Source organism: Aythya marila, assembly GCF_965140915.1.
Source record: "Aythya marila genome assembly, chromosome: 18".
Taxonomy (NCBI): Eukaryota; Metazoa; Chordata; class Aves; order Anseriformes; family Anatidae; genus Aythya; species Aythya marila.
The window spans coordinates 6656178-6678017 of NC_139059.1; the positions used below are offsets into that span (position 1 = coordinate 6656178).

At 37.6% G+C, this 21840-nt stretch overlaps 2 protein-coding genes across 4 annotated transcripts in view; one reads left to right on the forward strand and one right to left on the reverse strand.

Annotated features, from left to right (window-relative positions):
- Window positions 1-1850: 1850 nt before the first annotated feature.
- Window positions 1851-21827, forward strand: CEP95 (centrosomal protein 95). Of its 2 annotated transcripts, none has more exons than XM_082774981.1 (22): window positions 1851-1967; window positions 3294-3422; window positions 4393-4500; window positions 5493-5606; window positions 6335-6443; window positions 6891-7000; window positions 7954-8088; window positions 8929-9143; window positions 9579-9648; window positions 10317-10363; window positions 11628-11749; window positions 12057-12186; window positions 12374-12488; window positions 13349-13524; window positions 13789-13881; window positions 14797-14947; window positions 16407-16567; window positions 17368-17442; window positions 17947-18099; window positions 19259-19405; window positions 19499-19570; window positions 19644-21827. In XM_082774981.1, the coding sequence occupies exons 1-22, from the start codon at window positions 1946-1948 to the stop codon at window positions 19818-19820; spliced, it is 2631 nt and encodes an 876-aa protein (XP_082631107.1). In that variant the 5' UTR covers window positions 1851-1945; the 3' UTR covers window positions 19821-21827. The 2 variants fall into 2 exon arrangements, with proteins under 2 accessions (XP_082631107.1, XP_082631108.1); XM_082774982.1 differs by having other exon boundaries at window positions 6383-6443.
- The window catches only part of SMURF2 (SMAD specific E3 ubiquitin protein ligase 2), a 78227-nt gene continuing 65345 nt past the window's right edge, over window positions 8959-21840 (reverse strand). Inside the window, exons 20-21 of one of the 2 annotated variants that reach the window (XR_014318764.1) lie at window positions 10298-10343; window positions 8959-9066 (exon numbers count right to left, since the gene is read on the reverse strand). The gene's annotated coding sequence lies outside the window, so the exon portion shown is untranslated. The remainder of the gene's footprint in view (window positions 9067-10297; window positions 10344-21840) is intronic. The other variant, XR_014318765.1, reaches the window with a different exon arrangement.

Genomic DNA, 21840 nt, shown 5'->3' on the forward strand with positions numbered 1-21840 from the left:
CATTTTCAGCTTCCTTGGTATAAGGAGCATACATTTTAGCCTGAAGTTCACTACAGATTCCCCAGAATTAAACTTAAGCCAGTTATTTCTTCCCATTCCTTATTCTAAGATGAATTTATGAAACCGGTCACATGCTATTTGTAGCAGATAAGCAATTTGGAGGAATACGACCTGATCAATCTTTTTTTTGTTGTTGTTGTTAATTCAGCAGCACTTGGATTTCACTAGATTCCATAATATTGTCCCCTGTATATTTCTGATAGGGGATCCTCCTCCATTTTTTTTTTTTCCAACAGGAGTTAGTGATGTAAAGAAGCAAGCTATGGATTTATCTCCCAAAATATTCCTCTTAACTAACACTCTTCACCTACTGATCGTACAGACTTGCTCATTCTGATGAGTTTGAAAAAAGTTTTTGTAAGGGCTGTGAAAATTAATAGCAAATTATCAGATCTTCTCTATTAAATTTAGCTTAACGCATCTTGATTTTTTTGTTTGTATATATATAACTGCTGTTACTGCGCTCTTTAACCTTGCTAAGTTTCTGAAGAATTGAAAAAAATAAACAAAAGCTCAGAGTCTCTGATGATTTCCGCCTCGCTTGCATGCATTTTAGCCTGCAAGTAACTCCTTTTAATTTCCTCTTTTAAAAGAAACTTCCTCATTTCTGTTCCACCCCTTCAAGTTAAACATCTTTGTTGATTCTTCTGTTCTTGCTTTGAGCAAACATACGCAAAGCAAATCAAAAGAACTTCACAAAGCTGTATATGTATCAAACAGAAATCTATGCTTAATTTCAGAAGTACTGATGTGCATTTGCTTCCATGTGCAGAAGCTCTTTTGTTTTTATTAAAGTGATATGTGCATTTAATTATATACCTACAAATTATGTCCTCAGACTATTACAGCTGTCATTTTCTCTGTTTACTTGCTGCCAGTCATTTATTTCCACAGTCACAATTAGGTTCTCAGCTGCTTCTGTCATGCTCCAGGAGCTGAAGGATAAAAGGCACCATTATTTATATTTTTGCGTGACTTGATGCAACATGGAAGTTCCAGAATACCTAAGCAATGCCCTATACTGCTGCTTGGTAAGGATAGTTACATGCTTTCACCATTCAACACCTCCAAAAACCTGTACTCTAGCACTTAACAGCACACTAAGCTTCTCTAGACAAAACCTCATAGATTTTACTTTTAAGAGTTCTCCCCTTCACTTATGAACGTCACTGTTACCCTGCACTTCCCAGGCAAGCTTACACAGCCTACAGAATTACAACGAGCCTCCACCCACACAATAACCCCGTCAGTGTACAGCCACCATCACTGCCCACTCGCAAACAACCCCAGGCCAGGGCTACAAGTTTTTAGAAATCTCCCCTGCCCCACCTGACCTCCATGCTTTATTTTGAGAAAAGCAAATGCTCAAACAAAACAAAACAAACTAAAAAAGAGGGAGGGGGGGTCAAACGAAAAACCCGTCCGGGTCCAGTGCGATGGGGGCAGAACACCTCCGACGAGGCCTCGCAGCGGGCCAGGCGCTGAGGCCGCGCCGCCATTTTATGGCCCAGGCCCCGAGCTCGGCCCAAGGAGGCTCGGGCGGCCGGGCCGGGCTGCGAGGCCTGGGCTGAGCTCGAGGGCCAGAAGCCGGCGCCTGACACGGGGCAGGCGCTACGACCAGGGCCTGAGGAGAAGAAGAAGGGGGGGGGGGGTCATGGGGGTAGAAGGGGCCGCGCCCCGCCCTGGGGCCTGGCTTCCAGCCCGGGCTCCCCCGGCTCTGTTTCCACAGCGACCGCGGCTCTGCCACAACACCGCCCCTACAGCCCTGTACACACAGGGCCCGGTAACGCCAGGCCCCGCCCGCCCGGTGAGCGCGGGGCCTGCCGGGAGGCGCCGTTTGAAGCGCGCAGCGGCCGTTGGAGGCGGGCGGCGCTGAGGGGCGGCCATGGGCAGCGCCGAGCGGGCAGGTAGGGGCGGTCGGGGGAGCCCCGCTCCCGCCCGCGGGCCCCTCCTGAGGGGGCCTCGCGGTGAGGTTGGCCTCACGGCTGAGGCACCACTAGGCCTTATAGCAGCACCTTCCGTTCCGTTCAGACGTCACGTCACTTAAAGTTCTTTTTTTTTTTTTTTTCCTTGTGTCATGGGTTTTTAAGCATTTTATAGCCTTCCCCCCACCTTTCTCTGGCGACAAGTTCAGACAGATAAAGCTGGAGGTGAATGGTAGCTGAAGCTTTCTAGGGCTTGCCCGGCTGATCTGGAGATGCTCCTCGAACCTCTCATTATTATTTTTTAAAAAGTTATTAAAATGTTACTGTAAAGTGATTTCCGGATCTATATGAAGAGACAGAAAAGTTGTTCTTCCTGCCTCTATAAGAAAAAACAGTACAAAACAGTCTGTTGTAGTAACCCTGCACTTTCTTTTTGCTTCAAAAAATGTCTTACGACTTTTCTGGTAACTTGAAGTCCTTGACAGTACTTACTAAAAACACTGTATTGTTTGCAAAAGCAACAACTAGGGAAAAACATCTTAAGATATCATAGAGATAAACAGACAAGAAGACTTTTTCTCTTCCAAGGTGATATTTGAATTGGGTGGTGAGGAAAAAAATCTGTAGAGAAAGCATGTCCCTCAGAGCACTTTGAATTCAGTACTCAAAAGTTGCGGAAAAATCCAGCTCTGTGTGCATCCATCTCTTACTGTGCTCACTGGAGTGAAGTAGCTCCATATTCTTGTAATCCTTAAACAGCGAGCTGATAAAATTGTCCTTGAATTTAAACTTACATGAAAAATACATACGTTCGTAGTGTTATCATAGCCTAAGGATGTGAGAAAAACTGGGTTTATAGGATGTGTGCTTTTTTTTTTTTTATAAGTGGATGTCATTTCTGATTCTTTATAAAGGAACATCCGTGCTTATTTTATCGTTTTGTACAAGGTTTGAAATTCCTAGTTACTCATCCAGATCAAAATTTGCTTTTCTTTATTTGGGAGGAAAAATGCCTGCCTAGTCTGTGGTACTTAATACATAAGTACCCCTTGGCTCTCTGCTCCAGCTGTGCTCCAGCTGTGTACTTGAAGCAGATAGTGGCGTGTGCCATCCCTCATGCTGTGTGTGGGTGGAGGAAATCGGGTGTGGGACAGAAAGCATAGCACTGGTTCAATACTTTGGGTGATCGAGGTAGTGTGATTGTGATCAACCATGTATGGTGGAGTCAAAACCACTTCTTTCACTGTAACCATGTATTTATTTATGTGTCTTTCAGTTCTGTTGTTAATCTGTTTTACTTCTTAATAGATTGGGTTGATGTTGCCAATGAACTTTTAAGGCGCTGTCACATAAACCAGAACATAAAGCATCTCTCGGAATGTGGTGCTGATGTGTTTGTTCGTCTTTATGAATCAATCTTGGGGGAAAAAGTACCAGGTGGGAACATTAATTTCTAAACATGCTTTTTCTTGTCTCTGCATGTTTTGTAATGAACAAATTCAAGTTTGCACAATGTATTTATTACATATATAGGGTTTTTAAAGTATTGTATCATTTCTAAGACAAACACATAAGACTCACTCTCTGAACAGATTTAAGTAACACTTTTTTTTACTGCTATTAACAGCAGCTGCAAGGGAAGCACAGTAATACAGCTACAGTAGAATGTTTTCTAATGAAAATTATGCCTTAAAGCTAATACCTGTGAAGGGTGTGAATTGACTCATTTCTGTTAAAGCAGCATTACTATCAAATCCTGTTCTTATAAAATGCTTAGTACCTAGTCTGCTAAGAGAAACTGCAATTTAACTCTTGTTTAGCCCACGTCCGTTTTACTACAGTGACAATTGTTCAGGAGTTATACATTTACATATTTGCTTGTTTTATGGTAAACTATTTTGTTTGGGGAGCATTAAGCATCTCCTTGCTGCAGGAGATTTAATAGCACTGACCTACATGCCAGCTGTTGGAGGTAGAAGTTCTGTTAATATAAGCCCAAAACTGAAAATAATTAATGTTGCTCCCAATTAAGTAGAATACAAGACTGTCCTGCTAGTTGCTGACAGAGAAGGAAAAGACCTTAAGGCAAACTGTAATTCAAATTTAATGCTGTTCACTAGATACATGTGCTAGGAGTGAAGGAGAAAAACTATATAACTAGTCCCTATTTTTGAATTCAGTATCACAGCTGATAAAATCGTCACACCTTCCAGTGGATATTCCATGTTTGTGCTCAGTTTTTATTAAAGATTTCATACAACCATATGATTATTGGGCTTTTTCACCAAAAACACAAGTAATTTTTACTTACAAGTTAGTATTTTAAAAGTAAAAATATTTTAGTAAAAATATAAGCAATAAACTATCTATTTATGTAGCCTAAAATGTATGCATTTGTTTTAAATAGATTTCATAGCTACTCCTAGAACTCAAGAGGATGATGCACATAATGTACAAGCGGTAATTGATTCTCTAGCACTGGACTACTTGCAGGTCAGCTTGTCGCATATCACTGGTGAGTACTCATTTTAATATTGACAAGCACTAGCTGAATGTTTGTTTTAATTGAACACTTTATAAGAACCATATGTTACAAAGCGGGCTATCGTACAGCAGGATCTTTTCACCTGCAGTGACTGTCATCAAAACACCGAATCCTTGCTGTGGACATCAGGTTATACACTTAGAAAGTCAAGAATAAATATGAGTCCTCTTGTGTAACACAGATTTGTAGGAAACATGAAAGTTAACAGTAATACTCACTTTGTCTGCTAAAGCACTACCTGAAGTTTTTACTGGCTCAATATTTTCACAGAATCATAGAATTTTACAGTTAAGCTTGGAAACTGAGCTTTAAAACCTGAGCCTTGAATTTCGAACTTGATATCAAATTCTAATATTTGATGTGTAAAAGATTTGGACCACATCGTGTCTATCCTTTACACACACAATCACTTTGAGTATTCATATTTATAGCCTTGAATAACATAGCCTGCAAAGAATGAAAACTGCTTGACATGCAGTACCTCTTTCTATCTTGGTAACTGTACAGTACCGTATAGCTGATATTTGTAATCCTTCTTGCCAGTTCATAGACGTGGTTGATGCTGTCGCTAATATGCCTAAGTGCATAGTAATAGCGTCCCTCTCTGAGAATATTCCTGTGTATTTTAGATATATATTTGTGTGTGTGTGTGTGTATGTGCTATTATTATTTTTTGTGGAAGTAATTGTAGCATCAGTAAGCTTTTGATTAGTAGAACTGAAAATATGCAACTTCAGGATGCTTTTAAGATATATTAAGTTTATGCATGTAGCCATACACAAGTGACCAGCTTTTCTTTGAGCTGACACCTTCACAAGAATTTCCAGTCTTCAGAATTATTATTATTATTATTATTATTATTATTATTATTTTTTTTTTTTTTTAAGAATTTCAAACTTATTTTTATTCTAATAATTAGTAGAAGTACTGATTATTAATGTGTGGCACTACCTTCTCTTAAGGTGAGAACATTGTGAAAGGAGAAAGGGAATCTATCAAAAACCTCCTTGAAATATTTGATGGCTTATTAGAGTATCTTACAGAAGAAGTCAGTGAATCCTCTTCTCAGAACGGAGGTGAGTGAATAGACAGATGTCCAAATTTAAGGTATCGTGTTCTGATAATACAGTATTATGGACAGCTGCTTACTTTTTTTTCCTGTTTGTCTGCTATCAAGTCAGCTTGCCAAGGGCTTGAAGTTCTTGTGACCAGAGTTCTTCACAGTTCAGTACTCATGGACAGAATACAGCTCCCAGAGTAGATAAAAACCATTCCTTTGCTGTTCTCTTCAATAGCACCTACAGGGAATGATTACCACTGGAAAATGCAAGCTTTGTGAAGCCTTGTTTTGGGGTGCCCAAGATCAAAAAAAAAGTATTTCCAATGTAACAAAGATTTCTTTGGTGTTTTTGCCATCTTTATGACCATGGCAACGCAGAAGAGGAGAGAGACTGACACTGACCACAGGGGGGGAGGGCTGGAATTTGGAGGCCAAACTGAGTAACTACATTCAGTGTTTTCTTGAGCAGTAATTATGAAAAAAAATATATTTTTTCCCAAAACTTGTTAAAAGGTGAGAATTGGAGAATGTAATCTTTCTGCTTCACTTGTGTGGTAGGGGTTCTGATTTTTCTAGTTATAAGTACAGGATTTAATTTTGAGGAAGAAGAAAGTTCATAATTTTAGATATCATCCTTATTATGTTTTATTACTCTTAAACTATTTTGATAATATTGGTAATAATATGTTAGTTTATGCATAGAATTAGTTTTCCTGAAAATTAATGCCTCTTTATTATTAACAGTTGAGATAAATGAGCCGCCCAATAACAAAATTCAAATCGTATCTCCAGAGCAGCTGGAAAGCAATGGTGGTCAACTTACGCTGCCTTCAAAACTTTCATCAGTTTCAGGGTAAGAATAACTCTGAACACTTTAAGTATTTATACAGTAATTGACTACTGTTTTTGTATATCTATAGAACAGCTAGTAGTTTTCAATACTATGCAAGTAGGAAATGTACTAATTACATCTTTCTGGTTAGGCAACAAGAGATGTCTAGAACTTTTTTGGCTATGAAGAATGCTGATGGCATTTTGTTTCCCTTAATCTTACTTTGCATGTGAAATGAGACTGGTTCAAACCTTTGTCGCAGTTTTAAATGATCACATTTTAGTTAAACTGCATTAGATCTATCTTTATGACTTCTGCATTGGTTTGTTTTGTGGAAGCAGGCCTCTGATGTCCTGTGCTATAGAAGCTAACTGAAGTAGAGCTGGGACTCTTTTGCAGCTCCACCTTGTGGACTGAAGAGGCAAAGACTTTTAGAGTAAATATTTTGCCACTTCATGTTCCTTTTAGTTCCCAGTCAGAACTTTTCATTCCGTCCCGTGATGTAGATGGATCAGAATCTACCAGTGAATTAATTAGACTTGGAGATACTGCTCATTCGTTCTCAGAGAGACGGGAAGGTGAGTTTGGGTAAATATATATTTAAAAAAAATAATCTATAGTAATATTTATAGGCTTTGCAGATAGTAAAACTGTTAGGCAGTTTAAATATGTCAATGAATCACAGTAAATAAGTAACAAAATCAAACGTCCCTTTCTTTTGAAACTTCCCTCAAATTTAAGTATTTATGCTTCTGATAAGTCATACTTATGCATATATAGAAATACACATTTAAAGAGCAATGCATAGCCTTTAAACAACTGTTATGTAGGCTTGAGGTACCAGCACTTTTCACCTTTTTATTTAATGTTATTCCAAACAAATACTATCTTAAATTCTTATTTTTCAAAAAATAAAAAATAAAAATCATACAGTAAGGAAAGTACCTACCTGCAGTTGATCTTGTTGGAGTTAGAATGTGGATTTCCTAGAGTAGGTATTTGAGACTTTTTCATGGCTGCTGAGCTACGTTACCTGAATAAAGGTTTTGTTGTTTGACTTCTAATTCAGTCTTCCCTACAAAGATTTTTTTTTTCCCAGAAGATTAAGAGATTTCTGAAGCTTTTAATTTGCAGTGTAAAGAGTATTATTTAAAATAGTAAAATGACAATTTTAAGTTCATTTTTAAAGGAGATGTTAGAAGTGTGGGTCACTTAGTAATATTATGGATGGCTCTTGAACAAATAATATGCACATCATTTAAATGGAGCCCATTCCTATTTCAGTGACATTCCTATTGGTGACTAATTTTTCCAAGTGGAAGCATAAAAAAATATTATGAATTAGTATTAGAGAATGAAGGTACAAGTAGACATTAAGTCAGACTTATTTTAATGCTTGCCATTTGGTCATAGTATGGATCGCTGAGGTCAAGTTACTAATTATACCTAGTAAGAAAGTTGTCTGTCTAAACATCTCATAACAAAATGCTTTATAGTTTTTAATTTGATCTTTTTCAAACACCATGTCTAGAATTCCAGTTTCCTGAATTGTTATCAGCAGAAGTGAGGAAGGATATAGAAGAACTAAAAAACTCAGAGGTTATTGCAACAGTATCTAGACAGTTCTCTCAAGCTGAAAAGGCCATTGTGAAGGAAAAAGAAGATGGTAAGTACCCAGTCTCCACATCTAACCTACCTGATTCTGACTAAGGGAACATGGAAAAGAGCTTTACTCATGGCTAGAAGCACTCTAGCTATATTTTTAAAAATAAATAAATAAATAAAGTTCTTCAGAAACATTATGCTTTATATTTTATTGTCCCAGAGGCTGAAGTTCACATAGTCTAGGGTATTTCTGCTTAGCTAGGTATCAGCTCAGCTTCAGCTCTTTTTTTTTTTTTTCCTCCCCTTTTTGTGGTTCAATTTGTGAAATACAGAAAGTAAAAAGTTCTCTTGGAAGATTCTAGCATCCAAAATCATGTTCTACAGGGGGATTTCATGCTGTTCTTAAGGACAGTGATGAATAGATTATCTTGGGTGAATCATTCTGACAGATGGCAGCCATCTCCAGTTGTCCCTGGCCTCTAATGAGTATGGCTCTGTCAATGCTCAGAATTCCTGCAAGTTGTTAGGAATTCCCCAGCATGTGTCTCAAATGACCATCTTTTTGGGGAAAATAACACCCAATCAGAAGGTATTTACCAGGTAGGCATATAGCTACATTCTGAGAACAATATGTTCTACAGTCATGGAAAAACATGATGCTCTTTGAGAAGTGGTAAAACAAGGAGGGCCTGCAGTATGCAACTTTGTAAACAGAGGAAAAAAAAAAAGTACCATAGAAAGGCATAAAAATCTTACAGTGCTATTCTGTATAATCCAACAAAGATTGTAGTTACCATTAGATACTTAAACATCCATCTAATATATGTAGAATATATTAAAAATAACATTCTGCTTTAATAGATTAGATAATGCTTCAAGTTCTTTATATTTGTCTCTTAAGGATCAACGGAGTTTGTTCATACTGATGAACTTCAAAAAGACGGTTTGAGTTCCAGTGCTAAGAAACTTGGGGAGCCTATACGCCAGGCTATTCCCTTGCTACCACCATTTCAGCCTGCTGAAGCCAGATCTCATGATCCTGTGGAGAGATGTTATCAGAGCTCAGACAGCCAGTCAGCAGCTTTGGTTAACTGTCAAGAACTGGAAACTCCTACTGTAAGTAGAAACCCATCCTTTGATTTTTATTAATTAATACTGCTTTCCTTTTAAAACTGTCTAGTATATTTGCAGAATGAGAATAATTGGTACCTGAAAAACATTTCTGAATGTATCTAAAAATGGGTTTTAAATTAATTCGTCACTGAGTGGTCCAGACTGGAAGTTAATTTGAGTGTGGGGGTGTTTACGTTGTATGCATGGAGATACATATATATGCACCTCCATAATCATACATGGAGTTATAAGTGTATGTCCAAAATCAATGTAACTGCACAGTTAACAGTGAGGTAAGCAATAAAATGATAGTTGCATTTTCTGTATTGCTACCAATAAAATGAGCATTGCTTGCCATACTCAGACAAATCTAATGTGCAGCTTTCCTGTCAAAACTTTCCTGTAAATTCATATAAACCAGGTCAATTTTTCTTTCAGCTTGAAACATCACTTACACAAAAAACTGAAGATGTTTGTAGTAGTCTTCCTCTATCAAGGAAAATCCCTGGTGAGAGAGAATTTTGCTTCCCATAGAACAACTCTGTTTTGTCAAACGTTGCTTTTAATTTTATTGGCACTATGAGAAACATGGTTTTGAAACTACTAGTGCATCTTTTTTAAATTCAGCCACAAGTTCATATTTCTATCTCTGTTTTATATATAGAGAAAAAAATAGATTACTTTCAAACTGTTCATTCTGCTCAAGAAAAATAACTTGTTCCCAGTACAACTTCTTTCTTAGTTAATCCAATTAGATGTGCCTATGCTACAGAATTTGCTTCCAGCAGATAACTCCTACAGCTGAGCTTACTCTGAGCAGAGGAACATGATCCAAATATAAGCCATTTTCAGCTTGAAGAAAAAGTTCTGAACTGCTATTGTATAAAAGATTTAGAAACTGGTTTTCAGTGCTTATTTGCTCTGTTGTCTGGGAGACACCAGATGCCTCTTTAGTTTCCATAGCATTCCCATGGCACTGAAAATCCAGAAATTGAGAAATTACTGAAACGAAAGTCACAACTCTGTAAACACAGTTGCCTTGTTCATTATGTTCTCTTGGACTGATTTGGTTCAACAAGCTATGGATTACATCTTTTTTGTAGTTGTTCTACACATTAGTAGGCACAGTGTGGTCTACGCTATCAACTAACACTTACCTGTCATATGTTTCTGCAGCAGGAGACAAGATGGTCTCAAGTGGTGCTGAAAACAACATGGCAAAGGTAAATGTTGCATCTTTACCATCTTTGTGGAAGTTCAGTCAATGCATTTGGAATCACACAGTTCTTTTGTTATTTTGTGGCACTTCAGAGCTTTCTTCAAACCTGCTTTTGGGCTTCTCGCTTCATTATACAATTAGTAATGCAATGTTGTTATACTGCGACCACATAGTTTTAAGTCACATCAATTCTTTCAGGAGTTGTTTGCTCCAAGAGGTATAATTGCCAGTACCTATTGTGTTTCAATTCATAAGAAACAGCTACTAGTTATCTTGTTTTTATTCAGAGACGTATAAAACACAAGAGGACATTTCCTTTCTCTGAAGCGTATCAGTATTCTAAATTAGTAAGAATTTTTGTTTTCTGGGGTTATTCAGATGCCAGTAAAATTTAGATTTTGACCCCTTTCTAAAGCTCACTGAGCTGCCTGTTTGGATACTTGCTTTTTATTTCCTTGTATTGTCCCCTGCTTTTCAAAAACCGAATGATGCAAAACCTACAAACTCATCAGCAGATGCCATTCTGTGCTTGTAGAAGCATGTCTGTGTAGGAAGTTGCCTGCTCTGGAAATTTTTTTTTTTTTTTTTTTTTTTTTTTTTTGCCTTCTGCAGCCACAAGAGGTACTCGCAGACTTCATTTGTTCCAAAGGCTGTTTTCAACAGTCTTTACTTTTGCATTGTCTGCTTAAAACATTGTCTTTAAAATTATTTTTCCATTGGTGCATTTGCAAGTGTATGTGTGCTAACCCTGAACATTCCAGTTTGAACAGATCAATTACCATGCAATACCGAACTGTTGTAATTAAATGGCATAAGGGCATAAGTACATAACTGATTTCTTTTGGTATGTTTGCAGCTTAGACCATACTCGGGGAAGTTCAGCTTACTTGCATTACTTAGCATTAGTTCCAAGCTAGTGAGGTAGTATACAGGGGTACTGATATCTAGACTTCATTCTTCTGACATGGTGGTTTAGCTCCAGATGATTCTTAAACTAATCTATATTTTTGCTAGCTTATTTCTTTAAACATCTAATTTTCTAAAACACAGTATCTTCAGTCAGGGGTCACGGACATGTAACTACTTCATTTATATTTATATATAGCATATATAAAATGCATATGCATATATATATATTATGTGATTATATGATTTGAGATGGTTCTTTTATAAAAACTGTTGTAGGGTCTCCCTACCACCATGATCTATGATATTTTTGAGCATTATTGTGGAAACCTTAATAAAATCTTAAATAATCATTTTTCTAGGTTCCTTGGGTATATGGGACTTCTACATCTGCTTCCCCCTTAGATCAAAAATTCTCACTACATACTGAGCAAGTAGCACAAACTCCAAGACCTCAATCAAGGCATCTGCCTAGAAAGAAAAGGCAAGTTCAGTTTTCCTTTTACTGATCCAAGCAAGCACTTTCCTATACAACGCCCACCACTTTTTTTTTTTTTTTTTTTTTAATGCAGTCTCTTCCTTGGCTGCACGACAGTGAAAGGTTAATTTTAACAAATATCCTTCCTACTTCTGTCACATACACATTTTCTTAAATACAGTTATTTACACAACCAGATTTTACTTAATCCTATAAAAATGTGCTCATACAAAAAGTGAACTGGAATTGTATGAGGTAATGCTTATCTATAAGTTTTTAGAATAGAAATGAAATCTCTGTTTTGTTTTAGCAGATATGAAAATTCTACCACAGATTCACTTGAAGAGTCTCTTTCCCCCAGAACAACAAAAGAAAATCTATCTAACCAAGAGCTTCATCAAGTATCAGAAAAACTTTCTCGCAGGTTAAATGAACTAGATTTAGTAAGTGAAATCTTTGTTGTATCCAAGCAAACTGTCCTTAGAAGTAACAGCTGGAAACAAGAATATACATTTAATATTAATGAAAAGAAAATCTTCAGTTAACACCTGACTTGACAGTTCTAAATTTTGAATGAACTATTGAACCTGAGTCCTGCCACACCCTCTTACCCCCAAATCTATCCAACAGATGTTAAAGAGAGCTTTGGGTGGGCATGCCAGAGAAGAGGAGTTGACAGACGAAGACAACCTGTCTCAGCACAGTGACAGTGTCATGGATTATCGCAGAAGGAAAACTAAGCAAGGTAATGTCTCTTATGATGCTTAAGTATTAGGATGGAAAGGAACATCAAAAAAAACCAAAACACCACAAATCCTTCTCGTCAAAGCCGATGCATTGAACTACACCTAGTTTCACTAAGTTTTGTATTGTGCTCTTTGACTTGTATTTTCTGTTTTAGATCCAAATCTGAGCAACAGTAATAGAATTACAATTAAGTTCCCATTTAATGGTTTAAGTAGCTATGGTAAAACTCCACAGAAATACAAGGCAAATACAGCTGCAGTGAAAAGCGTACAGGAAGTGGGGCAAGAGACAGAACACACAAGTGCATTTGACAGAACTGTGACTTTAAAGTGAGGGCTTGTTCACAATACTGTGCTTTCTTTGGTACTGAACACAACATACACATCTAGTTATCTTACACCAGGCAGTGTGTGTGTTGGTAGCAATACAATTATATAACTACCCTTATAGGTACAGGAGATTAAGAAAAAAAAACTATCACATAACTTGATCTAATCCACATGTACAACATCATGTTGCAAGATGAAGCTGTTTATGACCCTTGTCAGTCTCTGACCTTGAGTTACTTTCAAATGTTTTTGCTGCTTTATCCTTTCCTATCTTGAATATCTCCTGGCACTTCTGCTATTATACACGCCCCAACACATGTGATTCAGGGCAGGGATAATCCTAAAGGCAAAGGCTTTAGATTTTTATGATTTAATTTGTGCTAAACACTTGAACTTTTCTGCTGTGGAAAGATTTTTGGTGCGTGTGCCTTTTTTAAAAAACAAACCCCCAAGCTTTATTTTTCCTTACACATGGCTGGAGGCTTTTTCATTTCAAGTTAAATAGTTGATGCAACAACTCTCCTTACAGACACACCACATGCGAAGTACCCAGTCAGGCCACGATCCCTGTCTCCGTCCTCACCCTCATCTCAGCGTCAACTTTTTTCTGAGTTACATGTACTTCACAGTAATGGAAAAGGGCAAATGAGGAAAATACGTAACCAACTGCAAAAAGAAAAGGATGAAAGAACACAAGAAGCAAAGGTAACTTCAGGGTTAGACCTATCGACTATTCTTACCAGTAGTTATACTAAAAGTATTAAAACTGAATGTCCTTACTGCAGACACTTGGGATTTTGTACTGCTGTATTGGTAGACTGCTAAGAAGAGATGTAGACCCCAAATCTTGCCGCAAAAAGAAAAAAAATAAGCGGAAGAATCAACTTTGACCCATACACTGAGAAGTTAATGACGTAGTCATATGGATTGGTCATTTGCTTTGCAAATCCTCTTATTTTTGCTTTCTAGGTGGTTGCTAAAGCTTATGAAGATGAACTAAGAATTTATGAAGCTAGGGAGAGGCTTAGAATTTCCAAACTCAGAGAAGAAGTCAAGGAAATGGTATGTAATGCACTGTGGTGCTCGTTATCTTAAAATTTGTCTAAATGCTCCATCTAGACACTGTGCATGGCATGAATACAGAAACATCTTGACTCTAGTGTCAGTTACTGTGCTGTATGCTGTTCAAATAGTGAGCAGAGGGACATCTTTTCAAGTTTCAACATGTGTAGGTATTATTCTTAGGGGTAACTTAACCACCGTACTTTTTACATGAAGTGATAACTTCAAGAGACTCTGATTTAAAGAACTGAAGCAAAGTAAGAAGATAGTTCAGGCTAGTCTATGGAAACTTCTCGTGATGATTTGAAAAGTAGTGTTAGTGCTAGTGATCATTCCAAGAAAACGTTTGAGTAGTGAGATATTGCAGGCCTTCTCAGATAGGTACTTCGTCATACCTGCCCCCAATCCCCTTAAGAGCTAGGTTGATGTGGTTGGATCCCCCATACATTACAGGTAATTACGGCAAAATATTGTCATAATCTTTTTCCAGCTACTGTAAAAGTCATTTTTTTTTGTGCAAGGATGATTCTCTGCTGCTATGAATCTGGCAAAGGGGGTCTTGCTACTTACTTGCATACTACTGGAACAGCAAGGAACTTAAGCTGGTAAGCTGTGTCATCCTCATGTGGGATGCACTGGCCATTTTCACAGCCTTTGCAGAAGTGATCCATAGGCTGCTGCGGTAATGCTAAGTGCTGCAGAAGAACTGAGGTTATGCAATAGTGAGATTTAACCTTTATTTGAACCCTGGCCTGCATTTGGTAAATTCTCGACTTCTGGAGAATCCAATTCAGTATGTCCAATTTCTCATTCTACAGTTTCAAAGCCATTTAAGTTCTGATATCCAAACTATGTGATCTATCAGTCTTTCCCTTCTCATACCTGTTCTCCATCTGTTTTACATCTGCTCCTAAGGAACAAGAATACAAAGAAAACATCTTTAAAGAACCTCCAAAAATGCCTCAGCCAGTGAAAGTTTATTCTAGAAAAACCACACCTCGGAATCCCAGATACAGCCAGTGGATTCCAAAACGAGGGACTGTGAAGCCAAAGAAAGCAGCTCCAAGTAAGAAATGCAAAACTATACTTGGTGGAAAACTGGCATCCTTTGAAAGCATTAGTTGAACTCCAAGAATAAAGGCATTGGTCCAACATATACCAGTCAGCTGTAGCATTTTCCCCTTCTTATGACCTCCATATGTCTGGATTTTTGTTAGGGAAGATAATGCTTTAAGTAAATGTAAACCACCCATGCACAATTCAAAACTGTGACCCATTTGCTACCTCCTTAAAATCCCCTGGATTACTTTCAATGCTTGTTTCCATTACTGCTACTCCTGTACTTGCTCCACTATACTCTGAGCTCAGTCTTTTTTTTTTTTTTCCCCTTTTTTCCTTTTTTTTCCTGAACATGTATTAGATTTAAATTTGGGCCTGTAGCTTGAGTGGGCTGGTGCTGAGCCATGTGCAGGTAATAGAGCAGAATGTTTGGTAGGAAAAGACCCTACTGTTGTAGCAGTAACACTGCCACTGGTTTTGCTGAGCAAGTGATGTTCCAAGAACAGCCAACACAAATCACAGACTCAGTCTGTCAAACAGCATTATGCATGCTTATATATAAGGTCACGGTATAATCTCCAGTGTACCCAAATGTTGCTCAGGTATACTGTTTTTTTTCTTTTTGAGTGTTTAAGAGGCATGTACTTGATTAATACCCAGTTGTTTCATTTCCCCGTAACTTCTTCCTGCCACGAAGATCGAAGAAGTAATGAATGCACTGGTTGCAAAACAGTTTGGAGAATGACCTTTTACTCAGGCATATAACGATAGGACTAAGGGAAGTGGTTTTAAACTAAAAGAGAGGAGATTGAGATTAGATGTTAAGAAGAAATTCTTCACTCAGAGGGTGGTGAGACACTGGAACAGACTGCCCAGAGAACTTACGGAAGCCCTATCTCTGGAGGTGTTCAAAAACAGGTTGGATGAGGCCCTGGGCAACCTGATCTAGTAGGTAGCATCCCTGCCTGTGGCAGGGGGGCTTGGAAAGAGATGCTTTTCAAGGTCCCTTCCAACCCAAGCCGTCCTGTGATGATTCGGTTTGTTTTCCACCTATTTATTTGATCTGGCTCTCTCACTGCTACTGCTATATTAGCATTAAGTTGCTGCAGCCAGTGAGAGATGGAAAGAAAGTAATTGCTAATTAGTGATCATCTGAACCATTTGAAAAAAGAAAAGGGTACCTGTCTAAATCAGATTAAACATGGTAAGAGGGAGAGAAATCAAGCCTGAGCTATAAAAGCAATTCTTCACCAGAAAAAAAAAGCCACTTACTTTCTCAGCTGCTGTTCTGACAGAGTGATGCTATGTCCTCCTGGGTTTAAGTTGACATCATAGTAACAGCATGGTAGTTGCATACAGTGTTCAATTTGAAATATTTTGTAACTTAGGCTGACACCGTCTGGAAGACTTTACCACTAAATGTATTCTCCAGGAATTTATTGTTTACATCTGTCTTTACCTTGTAGTGGAAGTAAGAGATGATGACCTCCTGCTTCAGCTACTGGAAGAGTTTCCCCACCTGCATATTTCCAACCACATGATGAATAAAATGTGGCGTCAGCAGCTTGCACAGACTGAACAACTTAAGGCAGCTTCTGGCAGAGCTAAGCTAAAACTCCAAAATGAGGTGAGCATTCTTATTCTTACCTTTTAAGTGTTAGCAAGGACAGAACTTCTCACAGAACAGTAGTATTCATCAGTTTGTATTTCATAATAAATGATATATGCTCTCTATATGCAGCATAGCTAGGGTACACACACATCCAAAGCACAATGTGAAAGGATGTATATCTGAGCTTTGAGATACAGAATGTGGATACTGCTTCTTTAGACTTGCATTTCTATTACAAATATGATATGAGCTAGGTGCATTTTAAAGTACTGTTATCAATGCCATCAGTAATGTAGACAAACTCTGCCTTGAAATCTGAGCAAGCTCAATTAACTGCATACAGTGTCTAAGTAAAACTGCTTTTACTACTGTAACCCCAGGTTTTACAAAATCTCTGCTAAATATTTCTTAGACCTATTTTCTGACAAGACATCATATGCAACTACAGTGAATAAAGTTAAGCCAAATAATACTCATTTAGTCTTAGAAGCAGTTGTTCAAGAAATATCTTCTTCCTAAGATGAGGAGGTTGGTTGAATAGGAGATGTACACACGTAGACAATTGGGCTCAATTTTTTTTTTTTTTTTTTTTTTTAAAAAGTCTGTAGTTTTAAGTACAAATTCTCAACAGTCTTGTAGCTTAAAAGGTATCCACAACATTAGTTGTTTACCTTATGCCTGGTAACTCTCAATATAAATAGCATAGCAGAGGGGCAATATTTATCTTAAAACTCCTACGCACAAATGTCTGTTCTGCAGAATGATGGAAGTAACTGGTTGGTTTTGTTTGTTTGTTTTTTAAAAAAACACTCCAGGTTCAACAAGCCCTGAGGAAGCATGAGCTTCTTGTTGCAATTATTAAAAAAGATCAAGACCATAACAAGAGACTGGTATGTTCTTTGAATGGTATTTGTTACGTAATTTGGAAACTCGCATGTTGAGCTAGCTAGAATGCATACTCCCTGGTCCATGAAAGTGGTTTCTTATTTTATAACTTTGTCTCTTGGGTAGCTGTGGTCTCAAATGCCACAATCTGCTGCTTGCTGTGTGGTCACTGAGGTCATACGAATGGAATACTATTATTACATTGCGCTGTTGCCTTACAAGTATAAAATTCTGAGAACATGCAAGGAGGAAGAATTTCAGGCTCCTGGTATTGTTAAAAACACCAGCAACCACTGCAGCGTTGGCTGCTTAACTATATAGTACTGTTCATGGCAGCAGTTTGCTAAATCAGTGTTAATTACACTGCATTTATAGTTTAAAACTTTAAAATTGGGGTAGGGAGACAGTCCTTCAAAAGGGACCCAACTTATTAGAAATGATTAACAAAGCTTTGCTTGCAGAAAATCTATTACAAGCTTGGTGGTCTTACCTCTATTTTCTCCACTTAGCAAGAATTTAAGCAACGTATCTGCCGACAGAAATGGGCTCAGAATAAGGTGAAAGAAAAACGCCAACAAATTGTTAGAGCCAGGAAATACTATGAAGATTACCGGGTCCAGTTGCGTGCCAAGATGATGCGGGCAAGGACACGGGAAGAAAGGGTAAGTACAAGATGTCTGTCTTGCTTTTCAAGTGTGGAATTCTTCTCTATTGGTTGGACCCTGGTGCTGAGAACTGGCGTTATTGTAGTTGAGGTAATGGTACAAGTAGACAGAGAGCAAGTTAAGCGAACAGAATTTAGGAGCCTGGATTAAGTGGTTAGGTAGTCAAAGCCACAGCTGAAAAGGTTCCTTCTTTGGAAACACTGATACAGTTTAAGGCAGGCCACTGTAATACAAGAAAGGATGGTTGGTGGGGTTAAGCAAAGGAGAAAAATGGTCAGTACCCGTATGGAAAAACAGGGCTGGTAACATGACAAATTGGGGAAATGAAGTTTCATGAAACAGTACAATTAAGAAGTTCCTATAGCTACTCCCCAAAGAAAATATCCTAAATCTTCAGTTAAGGAAACTGATCAAAAACCACTCACTCATGTTTGTTAGACAAAGTGGACTTCTTGACAGATGATCTCTATTCAGGGCTGCACATCAGAGAGCTAAAGTAAGCAAACAGTTGGTATATTTTACAGGAGTAAATGCACAATTCTCACATTTTAAATTCTATAAGTTTAGTGCATAATCCATTTTTAGCAATCTGAGACCTGTGCCTCTCAAGCTCTGCAGTAGTGCAGCTGCTAAGTATTCTTTTGTATGAATGGAAAGCTTGAGTACAGGCTGGATTTCCTGTTACGGGAAATCTGGATGAAGGTCCCAAAGTTAGACAACAGAATACAGGGTGGGCTGTATTCACAGTGCACATTCAGAGTTGGGCTTATATTGTCATATCTTGTGAAGTACTTTTAGAACTCAATAAATATTTGCTGTTCAAGTCACTTTCTTATTAATCTAACTGAACAGATTAAAAATTTACTTTTATCTAAAAATTCCAGCTAAGTTAATACTACCAGTACAACTCAGCTTGTCTGTGCCACCAGTACAAGATACTTACTATACTTATCCACAGGGAATGACCCTATCTTGTGATCGTTCTTTCATCATGAGATAAAGCAGCTGAAAATGTTAATATATACTTAAAAGCATCTTATTCAAATTAAATTGGTTGATCTAAGCCTTATATTCAGAAAAGCTTAGTGCTTCCAAAAACAACCAAGCTTTTGTAAGTTTCTGGGAAAATTTTGTTTGCTTTTTTAATTGTTGGCAGATATTTAAAAACTTATTTGAAGAAGGCTTAGAAATTCAGAAGCAAAGACTAAAGGACCTCAGAGCATATGCTCAAGAGATGCGTGCTGAGCAAAGAAGAGAGCATCAAAATGAGTTAGAGTCCATGGAAAACTATTACAAAGATCAGGTAAGTTTAATCAGCAATAAAAGCCAGTTAATATTTTAAATACTAAAAGCCGTTCCTTTAATTGGTTCAACTCAAACATTCTTTATGCTTAAGTTTTCCATGCTAGCAGAAGCTTTATCTCAAGAACGCCAAGAAATCCAAACCAGAGAGAAAGCACAAGCACAAGTAAGGATTTCAATTTTATAGTTTCTTTCTTTCTTTCTTTCTGTGATATGGTTAATACTTGTATTTTCTTCAGATGCTGCAGAAAACAAAAAGAGAATTGAGATCAAGGATGGAAAAGGAAATACAACAACTGCAAACTGCAATAATGCAAAATGATGACGACACCTTTTTTCAAGAACTAGAAGCAGACAGACTGAAATCTCGACTTCAGATGGCTTCCTTTCAATATAGCAAAAGCAATTTCTCATAAGGCATGGTAAATATCACTGCAGCTGTCTGGCTAAGCTGGTGGGAATCTTTAAGAACTGCTGTAACAAGAAGATGGTGTATAGCTGTTGTTCTCTAAGACCAGATCTGTCATCTTGACGGGTCGGAGGGGTAGTTGCTGGTGTCTGGAACTTTGAGCACTTTTATGATCATCAATAAAGTTTTAAAGTACTTTCTATCTTCTTAGAAAGGCTGAGATAATGTTGAACTCAACACAGAAGTAGGATGAAGTCATCCTAGGATGGCTTCATCACAGGATGAAGGCAACGTGTGTTTTAGTGAAGCTGTCTCTGAAACAGTTGATGCTAACCTTCCTATATTCTTATGCTTATTCTACTGCTGGAATTAAAAAGCCATACTAACAGTATTGATCAGAAGTAACTGGGTTAGAAAGCTGACAAAAAAGACAAGTAGATCTCGAAAACAATATCAACACTTCACATTTCCTTTGGAAAGATGAGATAGAGAATGCTGCCATAAACCTGACAAACATCAGTAATTTTAATATATTACTCAAGGGAAGGCTACCTATATTACAGAATACTGTTTGCAATGAAGACCATATTTTATAATTGCTGTTATTTATAGCAAACCGTATAAAAGACTATTATGTAAACTATAAATATATTGGAAAAAACATTGCTTGAAATAGGAAACAATGGAAATTCTTATGAAGCAGTGATATACAAGCTTCCGCAAGAACCAAATCCTTTGAGGGACCTGTGGATGGCAGTCTTAAATGGTATGTCCCCCCTTGAATGTAATTATGTACATATTTTTAAGTCTCTGCAATTTTTTTCTTACAGTAACTGCTGGGAGAGGGCTACATGTTAGGTCACCTGTATTTGCTGTGCTGCCTTTTAAGGCCTTTTTGTAGGTGTTTTGATCACTGGATTTCACACCAGGGTTTCAAAACTACAAAAACCAAGGCACAAACAAGCAACATTTTGCTTCACTTGGTCTACTTCAAAAGGTGAGCATGGTAACCCTACATACAAATAGACAACCACTAACAACAATCATTTTGTTGTCTTAAAAGCTGATTGTTTGGACTAAAGCAATGTGTACTTACATTATTTTTCTCAAAAATACCCTATGATTTTGTTTAGATGGAGGCAGAGTAATTCTAGTTCTGTCAGCCATAAGATGTTAGAGCCAGTAGCAATTAAAAATTCCAGCATTCAGCTTTTACCTTACTTCATGGTTATAAGGTCTGTTTTTAACATTGTCACTGTAACTATCTTCACAGACTCATCACTTACTTCTGCTCTAATACATTTAGTAGAAAATTCAGGTTTCAGCAGCTATACCCTATGAGATGGAAACATATGCAGGTGAATGCTTAAACTGAGAAGTAATTGCATAAAGACAAACTGCTAATTAGGAAAGCTGATTACTGATATATTCTCCTCTGCTTGAGGCAATTGGAATTTTATAATAGTCTCAGTATCGAGGCTGACCTAAAGAGTAGGTCAGCTCTAGTACAGGAGTTCTTGCTCGTAATTGCCTAGTGCAAAAAGTGATATAAACATAATGGAATGGCATTTTATAGTCAGAACCTGCCATGAGATGGTGTCTCTTACGGAACTGACAACAGAGTGAAGTCTCATGCTTGGAGGGAAAAAAAAATCTGCCAGGAAAAAAAAAACAACTGGACATGTTTCCTTTACAGATTAAACAAAACAGCTGGTAGTTTAAGCATGATATACTTCACGTAAAAAAACACACCCTGACTTTAACAACCATTTGCAAGGAGTTACTAAAAACTAGGTTAATTTCAAGTCTCTCTCTATTTAAGGGACAATATTTACCAGCTAGGTTAAATTTTAACAAGTATTTACAAGTTCTATCCTTTTCTTCCCATAAGGAAGGTGGTTTAGCTTTTGCTGACTTTTTGGAGGAGACATCCATTCACTAACACTGAGATGAAGTCCTTTCCAAGAAACACACATACCATTAACATGAAAGCCAAAAGTAAGACTTTTTTTCAACCAGGACATTCA

Bases quoted from the DNA above. Each gene is read 5' to 3' on its own strand.
- CEP95 (XM_082774981.1), top strand. From the start codon at position 1,946: ATGGGCAGCGCCGAGCGGGCAG. The intron at 8,089-8,928 runs GTAAGTACCCAG...TTGTCTCTTAAG, and splicing joins TGTGAAGGAAAAAGAAGATG to GATCAACGGAGTTTGTTCAT. The intron at 12,187-12,373 runs GTAAGTGAAATC...TCTATCCAACAG, and splicing joins GGTTAAATGAACTAGATTTA to ATGTTAAAGAGAGCTTTGGG.